This window comes from Monopterus albus, unplaced genomic scaffold (genome assembly GCF_001952655.1).
Source record: "Monopterus albus unplaced genomic scaffold, M_albus_1.0 scaffold105.1, whole genome shotgun sequence".
In the NCBI taxonomy this organism is placed as follows: Eukaryota; Metazoa; Chordata; class Actinopteri; order Synbranchiformes; family Synbranchidae; genus Monopterus; species Monopterus albus.
In genome coordinates, this window is record NW_018127985.1 from 1,311,547 (window position 1) to 1,332,425 (window position 20,879).

At 39.1% G+C, this 20,879-nt stretch overlaps 3 protein-coding genes across 3 annotated transcripts in view; 2 read left to right on the forward strand and 1 right to left on the reverse strand.

The window, feature by feature from the left end:
- Positions 1 to 638: 638 nt before the first annotated feature.
- crb3a (crumbs homolog 3a) lies at positions 639 to 4,416 on the reverse strand. Its single transcript, XM_020610358.1, has 4 exons — positions 4,124 to 4,416; positions 3,636 to 3,813; positions 1,910 to 1,950; positions 639 to 1,815 (listed from the first exon to the last, which is right to left on the reverse strand). Exons 2-4 carry the CDS (start codon positions 3,808 to 3,810, stop codon positions 1,606 to 1,608), a joined length of 426 nt encoding a protein of 141 aa, XP_020466014.1. The 5' UTR covers positions 3,811 to 3,813; positions 4,124 to 4,416; the 3' UTR covers positions 639 to 1,605.
- A 1,183-nt stretch (positions 4,417 to 5,599) lies between these two features.
- Positions 5,600 to 9,278, forward strand: asf1ba (anti-silencing function 1Ba histone chaperone). Its single transcript, XM_020610357.1, has 4 exons — positions 5,600 to 5,993; positions 6,791 to 6,906; positions 7,433 to 7,609; positions 8,460 to 9,278. Exons 1-4 carry the CDS (start codon positions 5,885 to 5,887, stop codon positions 8,649 to 8,651), a joined length of 594 nt encoding a protein of 197 aa, XP_020466013.1. The 5' UTR covers positions 5,600 to 5,884; the 3' UTR covers positions 8,652 to 9,278.
- A 601-nt stretch (positions 9,279 to 9,879) lies between these two features.
- The window catches only part of prkacaa (protein kinase, cAMP-dependent, catalytic, alpha, genome duplicate a), a 13,497-nt gene continuing 2,497 nt past the window's right edge, over positions 9,880 to 20,879 (forward strand). The window contains exons 1-8 of the mRNA XM_020610356.1: positions 9,880 to 10,673; positions 17,595 to 17,656; positions 18,049 to 18,177; positions 18,516 to 18,614; positions 18,719 to 18,801; positions 18,889 to 19,015; positions 19,128 to 19,223; positions 19,408 to 19,530. Of these exons, the coding sequence (XP_020466012.1) occupies positions 10,628 to 10,673; positions 17,595 to 17,656; positions 18,049 to 18,177; positions 18,516 to 18,614; positions 18,719 to 18,801; positions 18,889 to 19,015; positions 19,128 to 19,223; positions 19,408 to 19,530 (765 nt within the window). The 5' untranslated portion in view covers positions 9,880 to 10,627. The remainder of the gene's footprint in view (positions 10,674 to 17,594; positions 17,657 to 18,048; positions 18,178 to 18,515; positions 18,615 to 18,718; positions 18,802 to 18,888; positions 19,016 to 19,127; positions 19,224 to 19,407; positions 19,531 to 20,879) is intronic.

The window sequence follows — 20,879 nt, forward strand, 5'->3', positions numbered from 1 at the left end:
CTCTTAGTCTGACCCGTCACCCAGGACCTGTTTGCCTTGGGAGACCCTACCAGGGACATATAGCCCCCGACAACATAGCTCCTAGGATCACTCGGGTACTCAAACCCCTCCACCACAATAAGGTGGCGGTTCAAGGAGGGAACAATTTCTCTATATGAAACTAATTCACCTACTGATTATGAGACATTTTTTAGCATTTTCATACATAATTCATGTGAAAATCAGTAAAAGTTGCAATAATAATTGCATGCAAAATTAGGCATTGCTATTTCTGCCTTCTTAACAGTAAAGATGTTCAGCTTTTTTCATGATTTTAAAGCGCTACCTGTTCTTCCCTCCTAATCAGTTGTTGTTGTCCCTTACTGTATCAGCACAGTCTCACACAAATGGTTTCTCCAGAACTTTGAGTAAGTAAATGGGACCCAATATTATCAGTGTGTGGATAGGGATTTTAAAAAGACTCATATTTACTCAAAAACAAAAACTCCTGCATTGAGGTAATGTCTAAATTAAGAAAATGGAAATTTCACTTCAGAATTTAAATTCAATTTAGGCCTGTAATCTTGGCTCGTTGCCCATGTGGCATTTCAACAAATCAAGATATGGCTTATTTAAATTTTTTATTAAATGATCTGCTGCTTCATTCTTACTTGGACTAGGACTGCGTACACTGAATATTCTACAATCATACCTTTAATAACATAATGTGTTTTTAATACTTGTAAATTAGAACAGGCTGATATCCCCCCCAACAAGGACTGAAATATTTTGTAAAGTTTAATTGCACAACTATTATACAAACATTTCATTTGTTGGAAAAAAAGCATAAATAAATATGCCATGACAATATAAAACATATCTGCTTGATTATGAGGCATTTATATGTTGCATGCTTAAAGTGATGACATAAACTATTAAATAATGTGGCTTTATATTAGTATAATTACTTAAAGAATACTTAAAAGTGTAAACATTTGCTTGATTTTGCTTCAATGTTTCTTAGTAAAAACTCATTTTTAATAGTAAATATCTGCTACAGCCAAAGGTTTTTACACTGTGATAAGATGCTAGAGATGAAGATGTTTAATTACATTCATTATTAGGTAAAAAAACATTTCTCAGTTTCAAATGCAATTGACTCATTAGGGCAAATGGGTGTGAGGTAAAAGATTGTTAGGCTATTACAGATTTAGCTAAACTGAGTCAAATCAACAATCATAGATGGTAAGTCATATATTAAGGTAACAGAAACAAAACAAACATCTCTAATTATTAGTAGTGATAAAATACAGCAGTTCCTGTTTCGCTTGTGCAGAATAAATGTTGAAAACCTCCTTATACTGTTCTATGGTTGTTAAAATCCACTGGAAAATGCATCTAGTTGCTTCTCTTCAGAGTGCGAGCCATGCAGGAAAACTATTCAGTGCTTGTTGAAATGAAGGAGTGAATGCATGTTATGGTGCCTCCAATTTAGCAATCTGTCCTCTCTTACCTGAGAGATTTTAATTTTATTCATCAGCTCAAGGGAGCTTCGTCCCATAGAAGGCAGCCATGCGTACGTTTGCAGCTTATGTCATTACAGGATGTTGCATAAAGCACAAGGTTTCAAATGAGTCTTTCCTCCTTTGGTAATTTTAGTGCATCTGGTGCTGCCACGCTGGATGTGCCAGTCTGTTCCTCAGCACTGGGTCTATATGTCCCTTCAGTCTGTCTCTTCTTTTTCACAACACAGAAAAGCCAGCCAAGAACAGCCAAGATGATGACCAGGACACCGAGGGTGACTGTGGGGGCCACAATAGCAGCAATGTTAGTTGCCTGCAAATGGAAAAACACAGGACAGTTATTAATCTGGTGTCAGTGAACACTTTCTGATGTTATTTACTGGACATAATAAAGGTTTTTCACTCACATCAGTTGTATTATTAGTGTTTGTTTGAGCGGTAGAATTCCCTGTGAAAAAAGCAGAAACGTTGGGAACACATTAATAACAATGCAGACTCTTTCTCACTGTTTACTTGTGTATACTACATACAAACGAGTATAGTGCCCCTCACTGCTGGTAACCTAATGGGGTTTTGCTTTAACTGAAATCCAACTAATGAAACTAATAATTCAGGTTACCTCAAATGATTGTTTTGAATGATGAGCACAGATAAACGTGGGTTTTTGAGTAATCCAGTTACCACATGCAAGTACATGTATCCAACGTCTGCCATAATCTGGTTTCTCTCAGTAATCTGGTTGAATTAAAAAAAACAGTTCAACATTTTTGGGAAATAATTTGGTTATTTGGACCAGTTTCAAGGCAACAAGTGGAGACTCCAGGAAGTTATTGGTCCTGGTTGAGCACATAACCCTAACATATCAATGGAAGGTTTTACAGTTTAGTATGGATTAAACACTGAGATATAATTAGTTAATTACCAAGCCTTAGAGGTGTTGGCAGGTGGATTTCATAAACTTTGGATAAAGCCAAGCTAGCTATTTCCACATGTTTCCGGTCTTACAGCCAAGCTAATTCAACTGGCTACTGGTTCCAGCTACATAATTCAATGGCAGTGATATTAATCTTGTCATCTAACTCTCAGCAAGAAAGCAAATAAACATATTTCATATTTAACTATTCCTTTACATACATGGAGAGGTATTTGCTGGAAAAGATGAATGCAGGTATAGGCTACAACGAGGGCTCTTTAAAACCTAGAAAAATGTGTTTATGTGATATATGTGATATATGTGACTGTCTATGGCCAAATGATCAATGACCATAAGACAAAAAAGAACAAAAAGTCCTGATATGATTTTTCAGATAACCAAATAAGTGAGTAGCAGAAGACAGTGCTGTGGTAACATTAAACACAAAGCAGAAAAAAGAGGAACAAACAAAACAACAGAAGGTACTCTAGCCTTATGTACAGTACCCGTTGAAGGCAACAAACACAATACACAGTACATTTTTATCAGTCATTTTATCCATGACCAGCCATGTGATTACTCAGTAACATCATGAAATGACATAGTAACTACTTGAGCAGTAGAGCGAGTACGGAGGAGAAGTTCAGGAATGCGGTGTACTGCAGATATACAGTCAGATGAGTCAAGCATCATGCTGGTGTGAAATATATAAAAAATTCAAATCTGTTGTTGTCTTGTTTGTTTGTGCTAAGCTTTCAAGACTTATGATCGATTTAAAGACAAAGTATTGTTTTGGAAACATAAACCGAGCCCGCAGTGTTTTCTGAGTCAATCATTCACTAGGGCAAACAGTAAACTTTTCAAGGACACAAGTACAACTTGATAACAAAAATGGTTACAGGAGAGAACAGACACACTCAAAAGAAAAAGTTGAATATGCTGTGAAAGTTCTTGAATTCTTTTGTATAATGCATTTACTGATAATGAACTAAGATTGGATAGAAATGTAACTCTCTCTTATAATGCTATATTCTTAGTGCAGTGTTCTTACACATGGTGACAAGCCTATGCATGTTTCAGATTTGATCTGGAATGTCTTTTTATATCATACCAGGATTTAATGGTGTGTGTGTGTGTGTGTGTGTGTCTGTGTGTAGGTGTGGTCAAAAGGATGGGTTATTTGTGTGGAAGTGTTGGTAAAGGGACGGTTACTGACTCACCCCACACTGGATTACCGCTCAGTACCAGCAGTAAAAAACTTCCAACCACAACTCCAGGAATGGCCAGCACATCCAGACATACTGCCATCTCTACCTGTGACCAGTGGGGCCAAGTGAGGGCAAAACGGGACTTGGACTGGGCATCAGCTTGGGTCCATTTCATTAGGTCCAACATTCACTGAACAATTGAAGACATTATTTTCAGTACTGTAAAGACATGGCCCACTATAAGTCATCCACTTTTTTCACTTCAACGATTCGTCAAGAAGGTAGCTGAGTCACATTCAGCCTGGTGTTGAATCACCATTAAAACTCCCAAGATCACAGCAAAATATGCTATTAATAGCACATGTATAGGCTCTTAAAAACTAAACACAATTCAACTGTTACAAGATCAACTCCTTCTTGTTTGCAACAATATTATATTTACACCTACTAATAATGAAAAAGATAATATGTGGCGACGTTAATAATATTCAAAGGCCTACCATTGATTTGGCTGTTTCATCGAGCAGGTTGGTTCCTCACGAATGAACCACAGACGATTGCTTCCGCTTCACCTTGTCATAAATGAAGCAGCAACAAATGGTTTAGTCTAATGAAAATTAAAGGTAACATCCTAAGACCAAATAATATGTTCCATGCGACGGAAAAACTACACTATATTCTTTAAGTATGAACTACATCATCGACTGCACTTGCTACCACTTAGTGTTTTATGTAAAGCAGTATTTCGCCTTGTCTTCAAACCGTCATCGGTCACATGGTTCAGTTTCGTGTTACATTACCTGAGCGCACTTTATCTACCTGCAGCAGAGCGGACAGACCTTCCTTTGTATAAAGTCAAAGAAAAAACGCAGTTACTGAAGCCGAACAGACCCGATTTCTCCTGTTGCCATAAAAAAAACCTCGTCCAAATAGACTGTACATTATGTCAAAAACACTTTAATGACATCGATGTCACATTAGGCCTATTTGTCTGCTGATAACTGATATAAACTGAACTTTTTTTTTAAATAATCTATTACACTACTAGGTTGATCTCGCATGCTCCAACCTGCTGGAGTACAATGTTTGCCTGTCTTCACTTTAGCTCTTACCTAGCAACCTGGCTGAAATAGCGCCTCCATCAGGTTTCATATTTTCCGAACATGAGAAAAAATATCAGCATTCCTGAGATATTTTAAGGTTGAATTCTGCAGCCAGCTGGTCCACTGGGCTCTAATCCTCACCCAATATCCCCTTCTCAGACTCAGAGGGCCAGAGAAAATGAAGGCTGATTCAGGCCTAACCAGCAGTCTAATGGTCAGATAGTGTCCTTTTCTGTGTGTGAGAGCTATGAATGTTTTAATGGTGAGAGCACTGAGTTGGTTCGGAAAAAAAGAGTACTGCTATGTAAAATAAAAACCTTTACTCTAGTAGCACTATTCACATTCGTGAGAATATTATTTCACGGCAGGACTGGGTAACCACAGTCTTGTATTTAACTGTATCTATCCTCAAATCACTCTACATGGGGCATGTATGCATTTTTGTTCAGTAGAGAACTACTTCTGTGATAATTGAAGAGGTTGTGTTGAAGCACTGGAATATTGTATTGGAGTGCTTAAGGCTATACCCTGAGATGTCCCTATTGTTCATCCTCCTGTTGTTGGGCACCGTAAATTTTATTTTATTGTAGGCTATCTTTCAGCCCATGGTAGGCTAATTATGACGGGCTCTTCATTATCAAAACAGCAACAAAATACTTGCAACATATTGAATGAATTGAGAGTTGGTAAAAGGGTTATGCCACGTTACAATATTACTTCCAACTTGATTTAGTACTTTGGGCATGTGTTAAAAGTTAATGTAAGCAATGTGCTGTTAGGCCGCTGCTAGCACGCCACTAGGGGGCAGTAGAGCCATTTTGCCTTTCTTGTGATGGACCTCTACGTCGACGCATCTATGTACCGCTTGCCGTAGATGCGGGGAACTTTGGGTAGGACAGTCAAAGCGGCGGGAGAGTGACGCTTTTATTATCAAATGTTAGGAAAGCTGCTTATTCGGAACATTACTTAAACACTTAGTGTGCATTAGTCGTTTAAAAAAAAAAAGACTTCAGTTGGTAAAATCACAAGTTCTTGGCAGATAACATTGTGGACACTGCCTGTGCTGCTGTGTTGTGATTGTGTTGCTTTTAAATCAATCCCCAAGAAACTGGTTTAAACGTTTATTTTGGTTAGCCTAATTTTAGCACTCCGGCAACAATGGCGAAGGTACAGGTGTTGAATGTGGCTGTTCTGGATAACCCGAGTCCATTTGGAAACCCTTTTCAGTTTGAAATAACGTTTGAATGTATGGAGGACCTCCCCGAAGGTAGGCAGAGTTACAGAAACGCTGTTATTATTGTGTGTTTGATGGGAAAGCGCGAGTCTGTTGCTAGTTCAGTCTGTGTAAAATTGCTAACGGCTAACTTAACAGTAGCTGCCTATATTTTAAGAGCTAACCTAACGTTAGTTACGAAGCAATAGTAAAGTACGGATGCACGGATTGACTGAATATGTTCTCCGCGGTGGGCACATCTCTAAATGAACTCTGATCGTTCAGTACAACTTAGAAATATTCTTATGGAGTCTAATAAAATTCACATTAACGTTAATAAAGTAACGTTAACGCTAATGTGCACTTTGACGTTAACGTTACTCATGCAGGCCTCTAACGTTAATGTTTAGCGTTTGTAAAAGTATTGCGCGCATCTATAAAAAATGTTGTTAATGATCGTGTGTGGTTTGTGAATATTAACTTGTAGCACAATATCTACTTTAATCTGCCACTTTTTAGAGCACTTGGAGACAACGAAATCACGGTGACGAAATTCTGAGAATTACGTTAATATACAAATGTAAAAGTTTTTTGCTGTATTAACAACTTTGCTGTTTGCTTTATTGTTCATAATATATTAACTGGGACATTTAGTTTAGCCTCTGTGCATTTCATGTGACTGTGTCTGGACGCATTTATTTGTATCCCAGCTGTGTGTTATGATGAATATTTGCATAATGATAATGTCATGATGAATAATGATAATTTAATTATTAGTAGGTATGGAATTGAAACTGGTTATGTTGTTTTTAGTGAAATATAACTTCAGTTTATGCATTTTTGTTGTATAGACCTTGAATGGAAGATCATCTATGTTGGCTCAGCAGAAAGTGAAGAGTATGACCAAATCCTCGACTCTGTTCTGGTCGGGCCAGTACCTGCTGGGAGACACATGTTTGTGTTTCAGGTGTGTCTTGTTGCAGAAACTAAATGACAGTGCTTTCTGTTGCTTCAGCCATATGTATATAAGGGATGAGTAATTTCTTATTTTTCTTTCTTCTGTTACACCTTTCAACGTTGGCATTTTTATCCTCTTGCCTTTAAAGTTTTGGACATTTTTTATTCTCTCCTGTACAGTTTTAGAGAAACTCAATTGTTTCTCTCAATAATTAGGATGGTGAGCATGTATTTGTATTTTTAAGCCATGCTTCATATAGACCGTACTATTGACAATATATGATTAATTCAAACACAGTGGTACTTGAACAGTATGTCTGTGCAGATTCTCAGTCATCCAGGTCATAGTAAGCTGAAAAAACATCAACTCTGTTGAAGCCTCGGATGAGAGGTGAAACGTCTTTGATCTAGAAATCTAGTCCAGTTAATTTTTTTTCTGTTTTTTTCCAGCTTACTTGAACAGTAGAGTTAAAATTCATAAAATTAACATATGCTTTATATTTTTGCACATGTCTGTACTGTGTTTCTTTCAACAGGCTGATGCCCCAGTCACAGGATTGATTCCTGAAAGTGATGCTGTTGGTGTAACTGTAGTGCTGATTACCTGCACATATCGTGGTCAGGAGTTCATTCGCATAGGTTACTATGTGAACAATGAATACACAGACCCAGAACTTCGTGAAAATCCTCCAATCAAACCAGACTACACACAGGTCAGACTAATGACTGGTTTCTGGATAATTGCGATTCCAAAGTGACTACTTATTGCTCACTTCATTAGTGTGAAGTAATACTTTGCATGAATACACTTTTACAAGGTTGAATGAACAAGTGTTATATAGAAATAAAATTTCAACCCAAAAAGGTTCTTCACAAATAAACCAGACAAACATTAATCAATAGGCAAATGTGTACTTATTGAAAGACCTAATACACTACACAGCAACAACAAAAACTCTTGTTTTGATTCCTCAAAAATTCCTAATAATCCTTTAAATTTCCTTTGGTTATGCAACTGGTTTAGTAGAGTACAGTTCTATAAGCAGTGTTGCTCATTCAGATGGCAACTGTAGTAATAAGCCACTGTGAGTTTTGTTACAGTGACAAATGGTTTTTATTCTAGGTCTCACATTTTTAAGGGGACATTTGGAATGAAACCTTTCACTCAGGTGCAAAAGAAAATATTGGAATAATTAATTGCAGCAATTACAGTTTAGTTTAAATTAGCAAAAAACAGTTGCAGCTAACAGAAAAATAATCAGTTGTCTGGGGAATTTGTTCTCTCACATGCTGATACACATTCTTTCCTGTAATTAGCTGGTACTGCTGCAGGAAACCAAGTTTATAAATGACTGGCTTGTCTAAAATCTCATCAGATACACTTGGAAACACATTAACATGTAAAAATCATGGAAATGTCATATCTATTAGATAATATATAAATACCTACTGAAGAGATGTACCTAATCATATCATGGTGCAACATAATTTTATAAAAGAAGGTTGGATAGGGGTATTTCTTTTTGGGTGTACAAAAATATCTTGCTATGTTTTCCTTTTCAGCTCCAGAGAAATATTCTGGCATCAAACCCACGTGTTACCAGATTCCATATAAACTGGGAAGGCTGCACAGAGCGAATGGAAGACACTGAAAACGTGGATCCCACATCGAACTCCATGCTCCCTCCATCCTGTCATCCAGGCAAAGCCCCACCCTTGGGGATACTACCAGATAACTCCATGGACTGCTTATAGAATTCACCCAAAAGACAAAATGAAAGGTGATGACTTGCAGCACAAGACTGTTTCTCTTTGAAGATTGCCTGTGGACATTCTAGTGTGGATGTACAGACATCTTATGGCTGCCCTTATTTCCCTGAAGCTTGTTGTCAAAAATGAACTCTCACCTTGAGCTTCAGATGAATGTTTGTTCCAAGGAAGATTATGAACATATCATTGGATTTATCATCACTAATAGCTGGGGAGTTCCTTTACCATTATACTGAACACAATATTGAAGTAGTTTAGCTCATGGAAGGGAAAATGGTAACTGCGAAACAATGCAGCTGAACTGAAACAGCAGAAAGCTGTGGTGTTATTCACCTTCTTTTTGTTGGTGCACAACTGATTATTTGTACCTGTCCAAAAGGATTTCAGCACTGAAGCAATAGGCAAATAAATTGCAATATGTTGCTGTACAGGAATTTGATAATCTGACATTATATTTGTGTTCAAATTCCTTTTGCACTTAAAACCTGTTCCCACTTGGATTATGGAGTTTTGGATTGGCTTTGTATGAGCTTTATCACTTTCTCCATGTTTATTTTTTTCTGTTTGCAATTTTGTGTTACAAATAAAAGGACATTGTATTTGTTATCTGTGTGATAGCAGAACTCAGTTCCTCCTAATTAATAGCCATATTTTGATTTCACAATTTCTTGTTTTGTTACAGAAGCAGGAAAACAACACTTTTCAATACATTTGCCCTGGAAACAGTTTAGTGCTTGTTAAGTATTTATCACACAAGTACTTTATTATATTTTTGTGTTTTTTGTCATAAGGTTAAATACAACATACTGCTAATTCTGTAGCACATATCAGTGTGAGTATTCCCTTAGATTTTCATATTTCACTAAAAATAGAATGTGTTAACGTCACACCCAACCACAGATTGGCAGGGTAAAGGGGGTGGTTACTCACCAGAAAAGGGTTTGAAAAGTATTGCACTGCCAATATTAGAATAAATTCAAGATGTCTGCATTTAATTTCCTTTCTGCACAAAGCATATTCTGATAAATCTAAGCATCTGATAATTTAAAAGCAAAATGAATTACACTTTTGGGTGTCCTGACTACTAGCAACTCGTAGAGGCAGGACAAAGCCATTTGACAGACGAATCGCATCGATGCTTATCCAATCAGTGCTTGAGTTACGACTTTTGTCACGTAAGTATTTGTGTTGTAGCCAATCAGAGTTGCCCAGAGGCGGGACCCGGTGGATTGATGACTGGAGTTTCCCTTGCGGTCTAAAGATTAATGGAAGGGGTCTGTTGATCTTAGGATTCGAGTATCAGATGGTTTGTCCCAGGAAACCATTGCACTTGACGAATGAATTAGAAACGGAAGAAGAAATATTCACTTGAAATAGCCAAAGGCAGAAAAAAAACGAGTAACCTGGACACCACTTTTGATATTCAGGTCTCAACTGAAAAGGCCTGCCTACTCAAAGATAGCACCTGGTTACTTCAGGCCAGGATACGACTCCGAGGGACGCTAAAAGCTAACGCTAGCCTTCTCGTTAGCCAGACGGAAAACAGATTTCGACGATCTGTCTGATGCTCCAGACTGGAATTTGGATAAACCAATCTGCGTGTGGAAATAAAGGACAGTCGTGTAGCTTGATCCGCCGGTGCTTACTTGAAAATTGAGGTGCTATCGTTACCAGACAAAACATCCAGTGGCGATTTCTGCTAGAGTTAGCTACTGTGCTAGCCTAGCCAACCGAAAGTGTTCGGGGTTGTTGCGGATTTCAATATTCTCGATTGGCGGAACTTTTCCGAACTCTACGGAAAAGTATTGAAGGAAATATATTTACATGCATTAGTCAATAATGGTAGCTGTTAGCTAGTAGCTAGCTGTCAGCTTCATTGAACCCCGCGGCTGTGTTAGCGGTATATCACTGAAAGACTTGGAAAAGAAAACACCCAGGGACACCACTGTCAGCCTGCCATCATGGGCAACACGCCCACTGCAAAGAAGGGCAATGAAATGGAAAGTGGTGAGTACTCTTTACCTTTACACGTAGCTGCAGCAGTTAGCTACACCATGCAGCTTGTCGTTTTGCTGTAGTCATTTCCTGTTTGCCATAATGGCAGCAAAATAAAAAGCACAACTTAGTATATGCACAAGTTAATGCATCAGACCCTCCACAACGACGCCAAATTGCACTACCTTCAACATCATATCTTATTATAATATAACGCTAAACTTGACAGGGTTGTCAGCTTTACCTGAAAACCGTAGTCACTCACATCCATGGAATGAAGAAGAAGAAGAAGCTTTATTCTATTGTCATTGTAACACGTACGGGCCGCCATCACGGGCAACTTGGGGAGTTCATTGTCTTGCCCAAGGACACTTCGACATGTGGACTGCAGCCTCCGAGATTCGAACCTTCATCCTTCTGGTTGGGAGACGACTGTTCTACCCACCGAACGACTGTCGCCCAACATAAGTTGTTGTAACGTTACTGCCTTCAGCTCAGCTGGGAAAGCTTGTGTTTAAAAGCTCCAGGTTATATTCAGAGGTATAAATAAGGATGAGAACAGTCAGAAGTTTGTTTGTGGTTCATGTGTTTTGGATGTTTTTCCTCCCAAGGCTGCATTAACGTTACAAACTTAAACCCTGGTGTGGAGCAGTTTTCTTGTGTGCGTTTTAGTAACCCACTTATTTATTATGCGTGTATAAATAAAGGACTATGTTTTAAAAATGGATTGGAAAGTAAGAGTAAGAGAATGCTTATGTGATTAGTTTGGTCTTTGTGCAACATGGACATGAACATTGAGTGTCAAAGACTGTGTGACAGTTAGTGAGGGTTATCATAGAGGGAAACCGCCCCGAAGATGGGATCAGATAACGTAGGGAGGGTGATCCTCTCCAGGCAGAAGCTTGGAGTTGAGTCTCTTGGAAATCATGTGATGAGCAGCATTTGGAACAAGGACACTTGTATGTGTGCATGACAGATAGGAAGAGATTCTCTGCCCTCCCACAGCTTTATATTTTGTTCATGACTTTCTGAAATTTCAGACTGAATTCAGTTTTTATTACTGTCATATCTATAAAGTAAATAAGGGGACATTTTTATAAGCTGACAAAATAAATGACAATTCTCTACAACATGTTTTAACTCGAGGAAAAAGTTTCACGCTATTTCTTAATAATAAATGCTTATTCGCTCAATCTAACCATTTGGATTTCCTTCTTACAGTCAGTGCTACTGGCCTTAGAGAAGACCTGGGCTGGCACTGTTTTATGTTTTTATCCAGGACACCATAAATAACACTCAAGTGTGTAAAGTCTGAACAGGTATCTGCAAAATAAGTGTCAGCTCCTTGGTGCTGGTAATGAGTAGGTGTGAAGAGTGACCTCCAGTCCCTATGTAATTTTAACCCATCACAGGCAACCCCTGTAACAAGACACGTGACTGTCAGGGGTTATAGTGCAAACAGTTGTTTTTTAATGCTATAGAAGTAATGGAAACTGGAGGAATTGATAGGATAGAAGGAGGGACATAGGTGGCACTGCTAGTGGGAGGTTTGTTCACATGCCATGCTTCGTATCTTTATCAGCATGATTGCTGTGGGCACGCCCTGATCCCCAGAGACAGGTGCAGACCAGGGGTCCAGAGCCCTCACCCAGAAGCATAATTTTTCACAGAGCAAATAGAGCTTAAGGACAACATGGCGGCTAGTTGAGATGCACAGGGTCTGTTTCTGTGAACCTTCCAGGCTGGAGAGGATGAGCAGAGAGCCCTTGTACAAGTATGCAAAGCTAATTTCTGGCCCACAGGAAAAAGCAGGGTGGACAGTCACTGAACTGCAACAGGAAGTGAAGGAGCAAGGAAGGTCCAGCCCAGGCTCTGCAGTTGGTCATCGCCTCTACTGCTCTATAAACTAAACACAGCCGGCCAGGATAGCTTGAATTTTTGACCATTAAGACACAGTTGGAATCACATAGTGGATTCCTTGCTTGTTAGAACATCCGGGCATACTGCAGTGTTGAGACTCCACACAGGCAGTCAGCTGGCTTCCTCCAGCTTTGTATGATGTCTATTATTCACAGGCTGGCAGAAAGGCTGTTTCAACGAGCTGTGCCGTGTTTAGGGATCACAAGCAATCGAGAAGGCAGACATGACCAACCACAGGAGGAGCTAGAGGCTTGTTGCTGGAGTGAGTTTTCATTCTGGAACTGAACAGGAGCATGGGTTAGGGGTGGAGCTGTGCTTCATGCTTTGACCCTCTATCTTAGCCAGTCACAGGCTGAGTTCATTTAACAGATAATCAAGCTTTTTTTTTCCTGGAAAGGTTGTAACTAAATTCATCTTGGTGAGTTGAGTGTCTTTTGGCTTTGACAGGGTGATTTTTCTTAATGGCAGACAATGATTAGTTGTACTGGTATTTATTGCCAGCAGTCAAGCTGTGTGTGTGTGTGTGTGTGTGCACACATAACTGCATGTACATACACACAGAGAATAACCTGTTTTCTTGTTACAGTTGTAAGGAAGGCTCAGGTACTGTAGAAGTGTCTGTCAGGCATCATGCTGTGCAACATTAGCACCATCATCCTGTAACTCAATATACAGTGTAAAAACTGAACTTATCCAAACACACACCTTTTTATTTTGTGTTGGAATGCTCTTGTGTCATTGACTTTTTCAGTACTGGGCTCTTGTAAGTCTGATTCAGTGAGTATTTGATAGCTTGAAAATATTTTCCTGTACTTCACACTATTTTTAAACAGCTGAGTAAGACTGATCACATCCAGTTTTAGCATAAGGAATGGTTGTATTGAATTCTGAGCTTTTTTGAATTTGGCCATATAATGAGGTGACACCCTCCCAAAGTGCAACTCCCTGTGACTATAAATATCTATGGTGTTCATGTCCTGTCCCTGCTCTGCACGCAGCTGGCTTGTGTAACAGGGCATCATTTCCTGTCTCCAGTTAAAGGGACTTTGTTGTAAGCCTCCACTGATTACCAGTGGACCATACTGTCAAAATGCCAGCCACCTCAGACAAGCTTATAACACAGAACTGGCAAGATGGCAAGCTAACATGCTGCTAGGGAACGATCCTGGGCAAAATCCAACAGCAACCAAAGCAAAACTGAGGATTGAGTTCAGTGATTGGAAAAAAGATTATTAGTTTCATTTGGATTCTCATATCTGCACGTGTGGTAGTACTGTGAATGCTGGTCTGTTGGTCTTTATCTCCTAAGGCTATGCTCACATAGGTAGTGCTACAGAAAATACTTGTCCTTTGCAGCAGATAATAAAGCCATAGCAAACTATAATACAGAAGTGAGAGTTCCCAGTACAGAAACCCAGGGAAATTTGAAGGTTTGCTTTTTGTATATAGTTTACACACAAGTGTCAACTTGTCATAGTATTTAGCTGATGACTGCAAGTGATTTTTTTTTCCTTCATATTTATTTGTGCTTATGCAAACATCCTTTCTACTTTACATGCAACTCTGTTGGCCCTCTGTCTGTTTCCTTATGCACCACACAGGGCTGTATGCTATCTGAAGAAGGCCTGGTGTAGACTGGGGCCTATTTTGGTGCCCTTCACAGTTAAATATTGGTGAGCTCGCCCTAATATAACCCCTCTGTTTCTGCATCAGAGTGGGCCAGTGAGGCCCAGTGGTGAGATGTAGAATTGATTTTGGTAGGATCGATTCAGCACTGGCACTGCACAGCCACTCTGCATTTGGGCAGGGAGAAAAAGTTTTGCTGTGTGTTTGCTGCTAGTGTTTCCTGAAAGAGCTACTTTTATGTTTTTGATAACACCCAGATCAAACCTGAAAGGGTTTTATTGCAGAAGATGTGGCATCTGATAGGTTCTCCTAATTAGGGGAAGTTTTAGTTGCATCTGAATGTGTCTAATTAATCTCAAGGTTCTTCGGTTAGGCCTAGTTTTCCATAGGGCTTCCTCTCTGGGTTGGTTAAATATACCAGTTTGTATTTTATGTCCCTGTTTAGATCAATATATCGCCTTTGTGTGTGTGTTTGACATGAGAGGGAATGGCAGAGAGTACTTTGTGTACAGAATAAATATTGATACACACCAAGCAAGAGTCCAATTGATCTGTGTGAGTGTAATGGGAGTAGTGCTGCTCTCCATGCTGTGTTTGACTGCACTCTGGGTGAGGATACAACTTTCTGTACTTGGTCCCCATAAAGTGACAGTTACAGGAAAGACTGAAGACAACAAAGACACTTGAGTGGTATCTGTGGTGCTCTCAGAGGGGAAGGATAGGTCAGGAGTTGGTGGCTGTGAGAAAGAGGCCAAGGAAGAAGAACAGGGCTCATGTGTGACAGGAAGAGCTCCAGAAAGCATGCAGGGAAGAGGGAGTCTTCTTCACGCTCAAGTGAATCGGGCTCGCGCTCGGCAGATGTTGTAGCACCAGAGATACCCATAGTCATCCCAGATGGTAAGGAATTTGGGGTTAGAGGAAAATCAGGGTGCTGAACTTTAATTGTATCACCTGAAACTCCCATGGGTAGTGATGGCAGCCAAGTCTTCTAAATCTAACAGAGAGAGAGAGACTGAATGAAGCTCAAGAGATTCCCTTAAAGACAGCTGCTGATTTGGCCATTAAGCTTTGTAGGAGCACCAAAGCCTTTCCTCTCTGCAGCTCCAAGAGAGAATAGCCTCATTTGTGACTTGTTCTGTTTGGAAGCGGGAGTTGAGCAACTTTCATGGGAAATGTTTTCTCCCTGGTGACCAGTCTGTTTCCATAGCTCTCTGTGGGAGCAACAGTGTGCTTGACATGTTTATACGAACTTTGGTCTTTGCAGTTCTTGCTGGCTCTCTCCCCTCCTATTGTTGGAGCTGATGGTCTTTAGAGAATTTGCAGGAAATCACAGATGAGGATTAAGTTGTCATTTAGTTCTGAGTGTGTTTTGTGTGTAAGAAATGCACAAATGTTCTCATGAGAAATGTAGCTCGTTGCTACTTGTAACATCTTCATCATATTCTTCTTAGTCTTCTGATTTGAATGTATCACTCCAAAAGGCCATTACTTTGAATATGTCACAAAGCAGATGAATAAATGACTCTAGATTTTAACTATTGATAGTTTTATTTAATTTGTGCCCTAGGCTGTTGTGTTGCATCGATCACACATTCCACATTATTATGAAAGGCTTAATGTAGTTCGTGGCTCTACTATTTTTCAGTGCATCATAAACTAGTGTAAATACTATTTTGTTATGTGGTTACCCATTATTTATCATTATTATTTGAACTCACACTTGTGAAATCTTGCATACAAAGTGTAAAGCATATAATTTGTTTCATTCTCTTGCTTGATATTCTCTGTAATAATTAAGCAACACAATGCATTTAAATTATTGTCTTTCTCATGTAAGTAGTTGTAGATTTACAGCCTAGACCATCTTGTGTTTCAGGCTAACAGCAGAAAAAGCAGTGGTCAGCTGCACAGACAGGAGGAATGAGGAAGAACTGATTATCTTCATGTTCCCACAGAGCACTGTGATTAGCCTCATAAAGATAAGGCCAAGAAAAATGAACTTCTGCTTATAACACTATGCCATATGTCTGTTGTTCTATAAATAGCATGCCAAGTCTTAAATTGTGTCCACAAAGACCAGGTGTAGGTTTCTTCTCAAGGAATTTGGCCTCATGTTAAACTGCACTCTAGGCACAGATCTGTTTATTGTTTCACAGTTGTGCATTTAGAAGTGAACACCTCTGATTTTGAAGGTCACTTTCTGTTGTGTAACCCCAAAGGCCTTAATGTGTTGATCTTCAAGGCAGACTCAAAATGTAGTTTTTCTAATTTTAATCACCTTGACATTTATCAGAAATAGCCTACTCAGTGTCCAAGTCCAGCGTTTTCTATAATGCACAAGCATGGTTTTTGTGGAACTGTGGTTGCTGTCAGCAGGTGTACTCCTAATGTACCATCAGAGCATAGCAATGCCCACATCCTTCCACAGAGTATAGATAGGATTAACGTTGCCCATGTAGCTCTGGCTTTAAACATGTATGTTTGAGTTGGTGCTTTGCTTGTGAATGAGGGTCTCCCACATGACTTCTGGCAAGCGCTTGCTGAGAAATCACGGAAGTGGCGTTCTCTTTGCCAGTTGCCACTTTCCCATGAACCTGTCACTTGTGAAGCTACCAGCTAACTATCGTTGTACACAGTGTCTCCCATCTTGGCCATGTAGTCTCTTTAGACTATGTTTTTGAGGCAGCCTGCACAGGATAGATTTACAGCTGTGTCATGTGATAGATTTTTATTTTATTTTTTTTTTTAAATTGACCATACTGTACTGAGAGATACTGAGTGCTTTATACTATTTCCCTCCCACTCCTTGTCCCTATGGCTTTATTCATTGTTGGACTTTGCAGTTGCAGGTGTTGGCCTGTGTAACCTTGAGTTACACAGCACACCTTGACTTTTATTCTGGTGATCTCTGTTCATCTTTATTTTGTGGCTATAATGGGATAAATTAGGCGAGTTATAGTAAAGGGTGTAAATAGCTGAATATTTTTTTGGACTTATCATAATAAATTTGATTTATTTATTTTACTGGTGCATCAGTAACTTGAGCACTGTATTATTATACACTTAGCATTAATTGAATTCACAAATGTATCTGGTTTTATAGTGTTCACTTTTGTGGTGGGGATAGAAGAGGGTGTTTGGGTCCCAACATCAAAGAAACACCAGGCTGAGGAACCAGCTCATCACATGGACATTAATTATGTTGATGTACACACAGGCACATAAACTGCGTCATGCTCAGTTGTTAAGGCCCTCATATTATACTGTAAAACACCAATGCTGAGGTCTTGTTGACCTATTATACAAAACCCTTCTAAGTCTGGACTTTGTGCTTTTTAAAACAGATGAACTCTCTCTGAAGAATGCACACTTTGTTTTTAATTACAGTGAAGGAGTTTCTTGCCAAAGCCAAAGAAGATTTCTTGAAGAAATGGGAGAATCCTTCACAGGTGAGAGAGAAAAGAAAATGACTTCCATTAATGTTATTTATTTGCTGTCAGTGCTAATATATTTTAGTTTTCTGTGTTGAAACAATTTAACTTGATTTTATTTTATGATACATCTTTTTCTTTGACTTGACTTTAATTTTCACATGCTTGTTCACTGTCTGACACCCTCATGGAAATAGCCCTGCCCATAAACAAATTAGTTCCCATTTCTTTTAGAGCTGCAGTGCGCCCTCTGCTGGTCTGAGATATATATTTATTCTTCTTTAGTAAACAGTACATTTTAGCCAAGTATCATTTGAGAAAATAGTTAAACTAAGGCTTGTCAAAGTATGTTGGACATTGTAACATTTTGTCTACCCTTTCCTCTTACTGGCATGGTCTTGTACCCTCAGCAAACTGCGGCACTGGATCACTTTGAGCGTTTGAAGACCTTGGGCACTGGTTCATTTGGTCGAGTCATGCTGGTTAAACACAAAGAGACAGGCCAGCATTTTGCCATGAAAATACTTGACAAACAGAAGGTACAGTATTTAAAGAATGATATTAAAGTGGAATGCTACTTGTTAAATAAATAATCATAATGTCTCTTATTGACAAATTGTATGGACAGTCTCAATGTGATTTACGTATACTGAAAATGTACAGAGAGCCAAGAATATTCAATAGCCTGAAGTTCACTACAGTGTGTAGAGTTGAATTTTTTGCCTGTGTATACTTGTTTTTAACCTTCAGAGCTTACAAATTGTCGGTACTACTGTAATGTGACAGTTATCCTAAATTTAAGATACCTCACTGGCTAGTACAGTAGGTCCATGAAACCAATGCTGTCTAAAAAAGCCTTTGTCCTGATCTCTTCCAGGTAGTGAAGCTGAAGCAGATAGAGCACACACTGAATGAGAAACGTATCCTGCAAGCCGTCAGTTTCCCCTTTCTGGTGCGACTGGAGCATTCTTTTAAGGTATGTACTAATATATTCACCTGTTTATCCTCTAAGGATGTTAACCTCCTGGATGTATGTGTGTTTTTACATGTCAAAGTAAGACTTGGCTGATCTCTGTACAGGACAACAGTAATCTGTATATGGTCATGGAGTATGTACCTGGGGGTGAAATGTTCTCACACTTAAGGAGAATTGGTAGATTCAGGTAAATCAGTTTTTAGTTAATGCAGCCATTATACTTTGCCGCACTCTACTGGTTAACTGTAAATTCTGTGGCTGATGTATTTTGCAGTGAACCACATGCTCGCTTCTATGCAGCCCAGATTGTATTGACCTTTGAATACCTTCACTCGCTGGATCTCATCTACCGAGACCTGAAGCCAGAGAATCTGCTCATTGACCAGCAAGGTTACATCCAGGTAAAGATTGCATGTTTATTTTCTCAGCCATCAGCAGCAGTTATAGTTTGATTGGTCTCTGTGCTCTTGCAACATGTGGTCAGTTTTCAGAGCTGTACCCTCTCTTCCTCAGGTAACAGATTTTGGATTTGCGAAAAGGGTGAAGGGCCGAACCTGGACACTTTGCGGGACCCCAGAGTACCTGGCACCAGAGATCATCCTCAGTAAGGTAAGTGCTCAGCTAAATCCAAGACCCATAGCACCGCAGAAGAGTTCTCAAATCTACATGGGACTTCTGAAACTACCAACTATTGTACTGTGGTGCAATCTGCTGCTTACTGTTTGATCAACATTATGATGCGTATGTTTTTGTTTGGAAACATATTTGACCGTCTCTTTATTTCTTTTCCCAGGGTTACAATAAAGCAGTGGACTGGTGGGCTCTGGGAGTGCTGATATACGAGATGGCTGCTGGTTACCCCCCATTCTTTGCAGATCAGCCTATTCAGATTTATGAGAAGATTGTATCAGGGAAGGTGAGTTTAGAGAAGATGACCTAAATAATCATCTTTTGGCTTTGTAAGTAGTTTGGTTACCCCAGCACAGTGTAGTGCACAGTTGCGCTCAGCTCGACAACTGACTTGTGATTGTTTGCTAGCTATAGTTGGCAAACTCTTTGACTTCAAAATGCATAATTCATACCAGCAGTATTTTCCTTAAATGTGAGCATGTTTTATTAGTGATTCCATTGACATAGTATGTTACTCCTTAAACATATGAAAGCAATTATGATGGCTGTGTGAACATTTGCAGCTGAATTGTAAAGAGTAAAAGTTGAGGATACATGTCCAACAAGGAAAGTGTTGTGTCCTGTAGTAAATAGATTCTTCCTAAGAAACCACTGACTTTTGTTGTAAATTAAATTCTCAAATGTCTTGGACCTTGAAATCATTTCATTTATAGACTCGTAAGGTGGCTGATTGACTGAACATAATTTGCTTTTGTTTTCTTGGCATGACAAGTATAGGGGAAAAACAGATTTGTTTCCATTAACTCATTAGTTCCTCTGCTCCTTGCACTGAAATAGCTGAAATACAGTTCATCCATGCCTCATACATTAGTTATGCCACTGTGGGGCTGGACAAGAGGCAGAGTACTACCTGGACAGGTCACCAGTCTACCACGGGGTTGAAATACAGTCTTCTTAGTGAAATGATATGTGCAGAGTAGTGTTGTCACGATACCAACATTTTGGTACCGGTACCGGTACCAAAATGTATTTCGATACTTTCGATACTTTCGATACTTTTGGATAGTTTTTCAGACAAAAAGAGAAGGCAAAAAATGTCATTACTGACTTTATTTTAATAGAAAATCTTAGAATAACATCAAAATAAAATTCAAAATACTAGGCTTTTCTTATTGCACTCAAAAAAAATTTTTTTTTAGAACAGTCAGTGTGAGTAAATAAAAAGTATGAAGTTAGAAATCTGGTTATTTGTATGGTATTTGAATAGAGATAACATGATTTGTAGCATGTATCCTGGTGATCTCACAGCACATCAGGATATAGTCAGAGATTTGGCAGGTTATTGGGCATCTACACCAATGTCATACATATTGTACATTTCCACAAGTCTTTGATTTGATTTATTCTTTTCTTTCAAGCATGTAAAGACAGTTGATACGTCAACACACATAATTTTACACATATCCAACAAATGCTAATCCAATATCAATGTGCTTATACCTAGTACATGCTTGAATGGAGTAGGAAGAAGTCAGACTTATCCAGTCCTACCCCATGACATCATCTTACCATCATTGGTTTGCAAACAGTATCTCTACATAGATAATTATCTTCTACACCACACAAGTAATATAC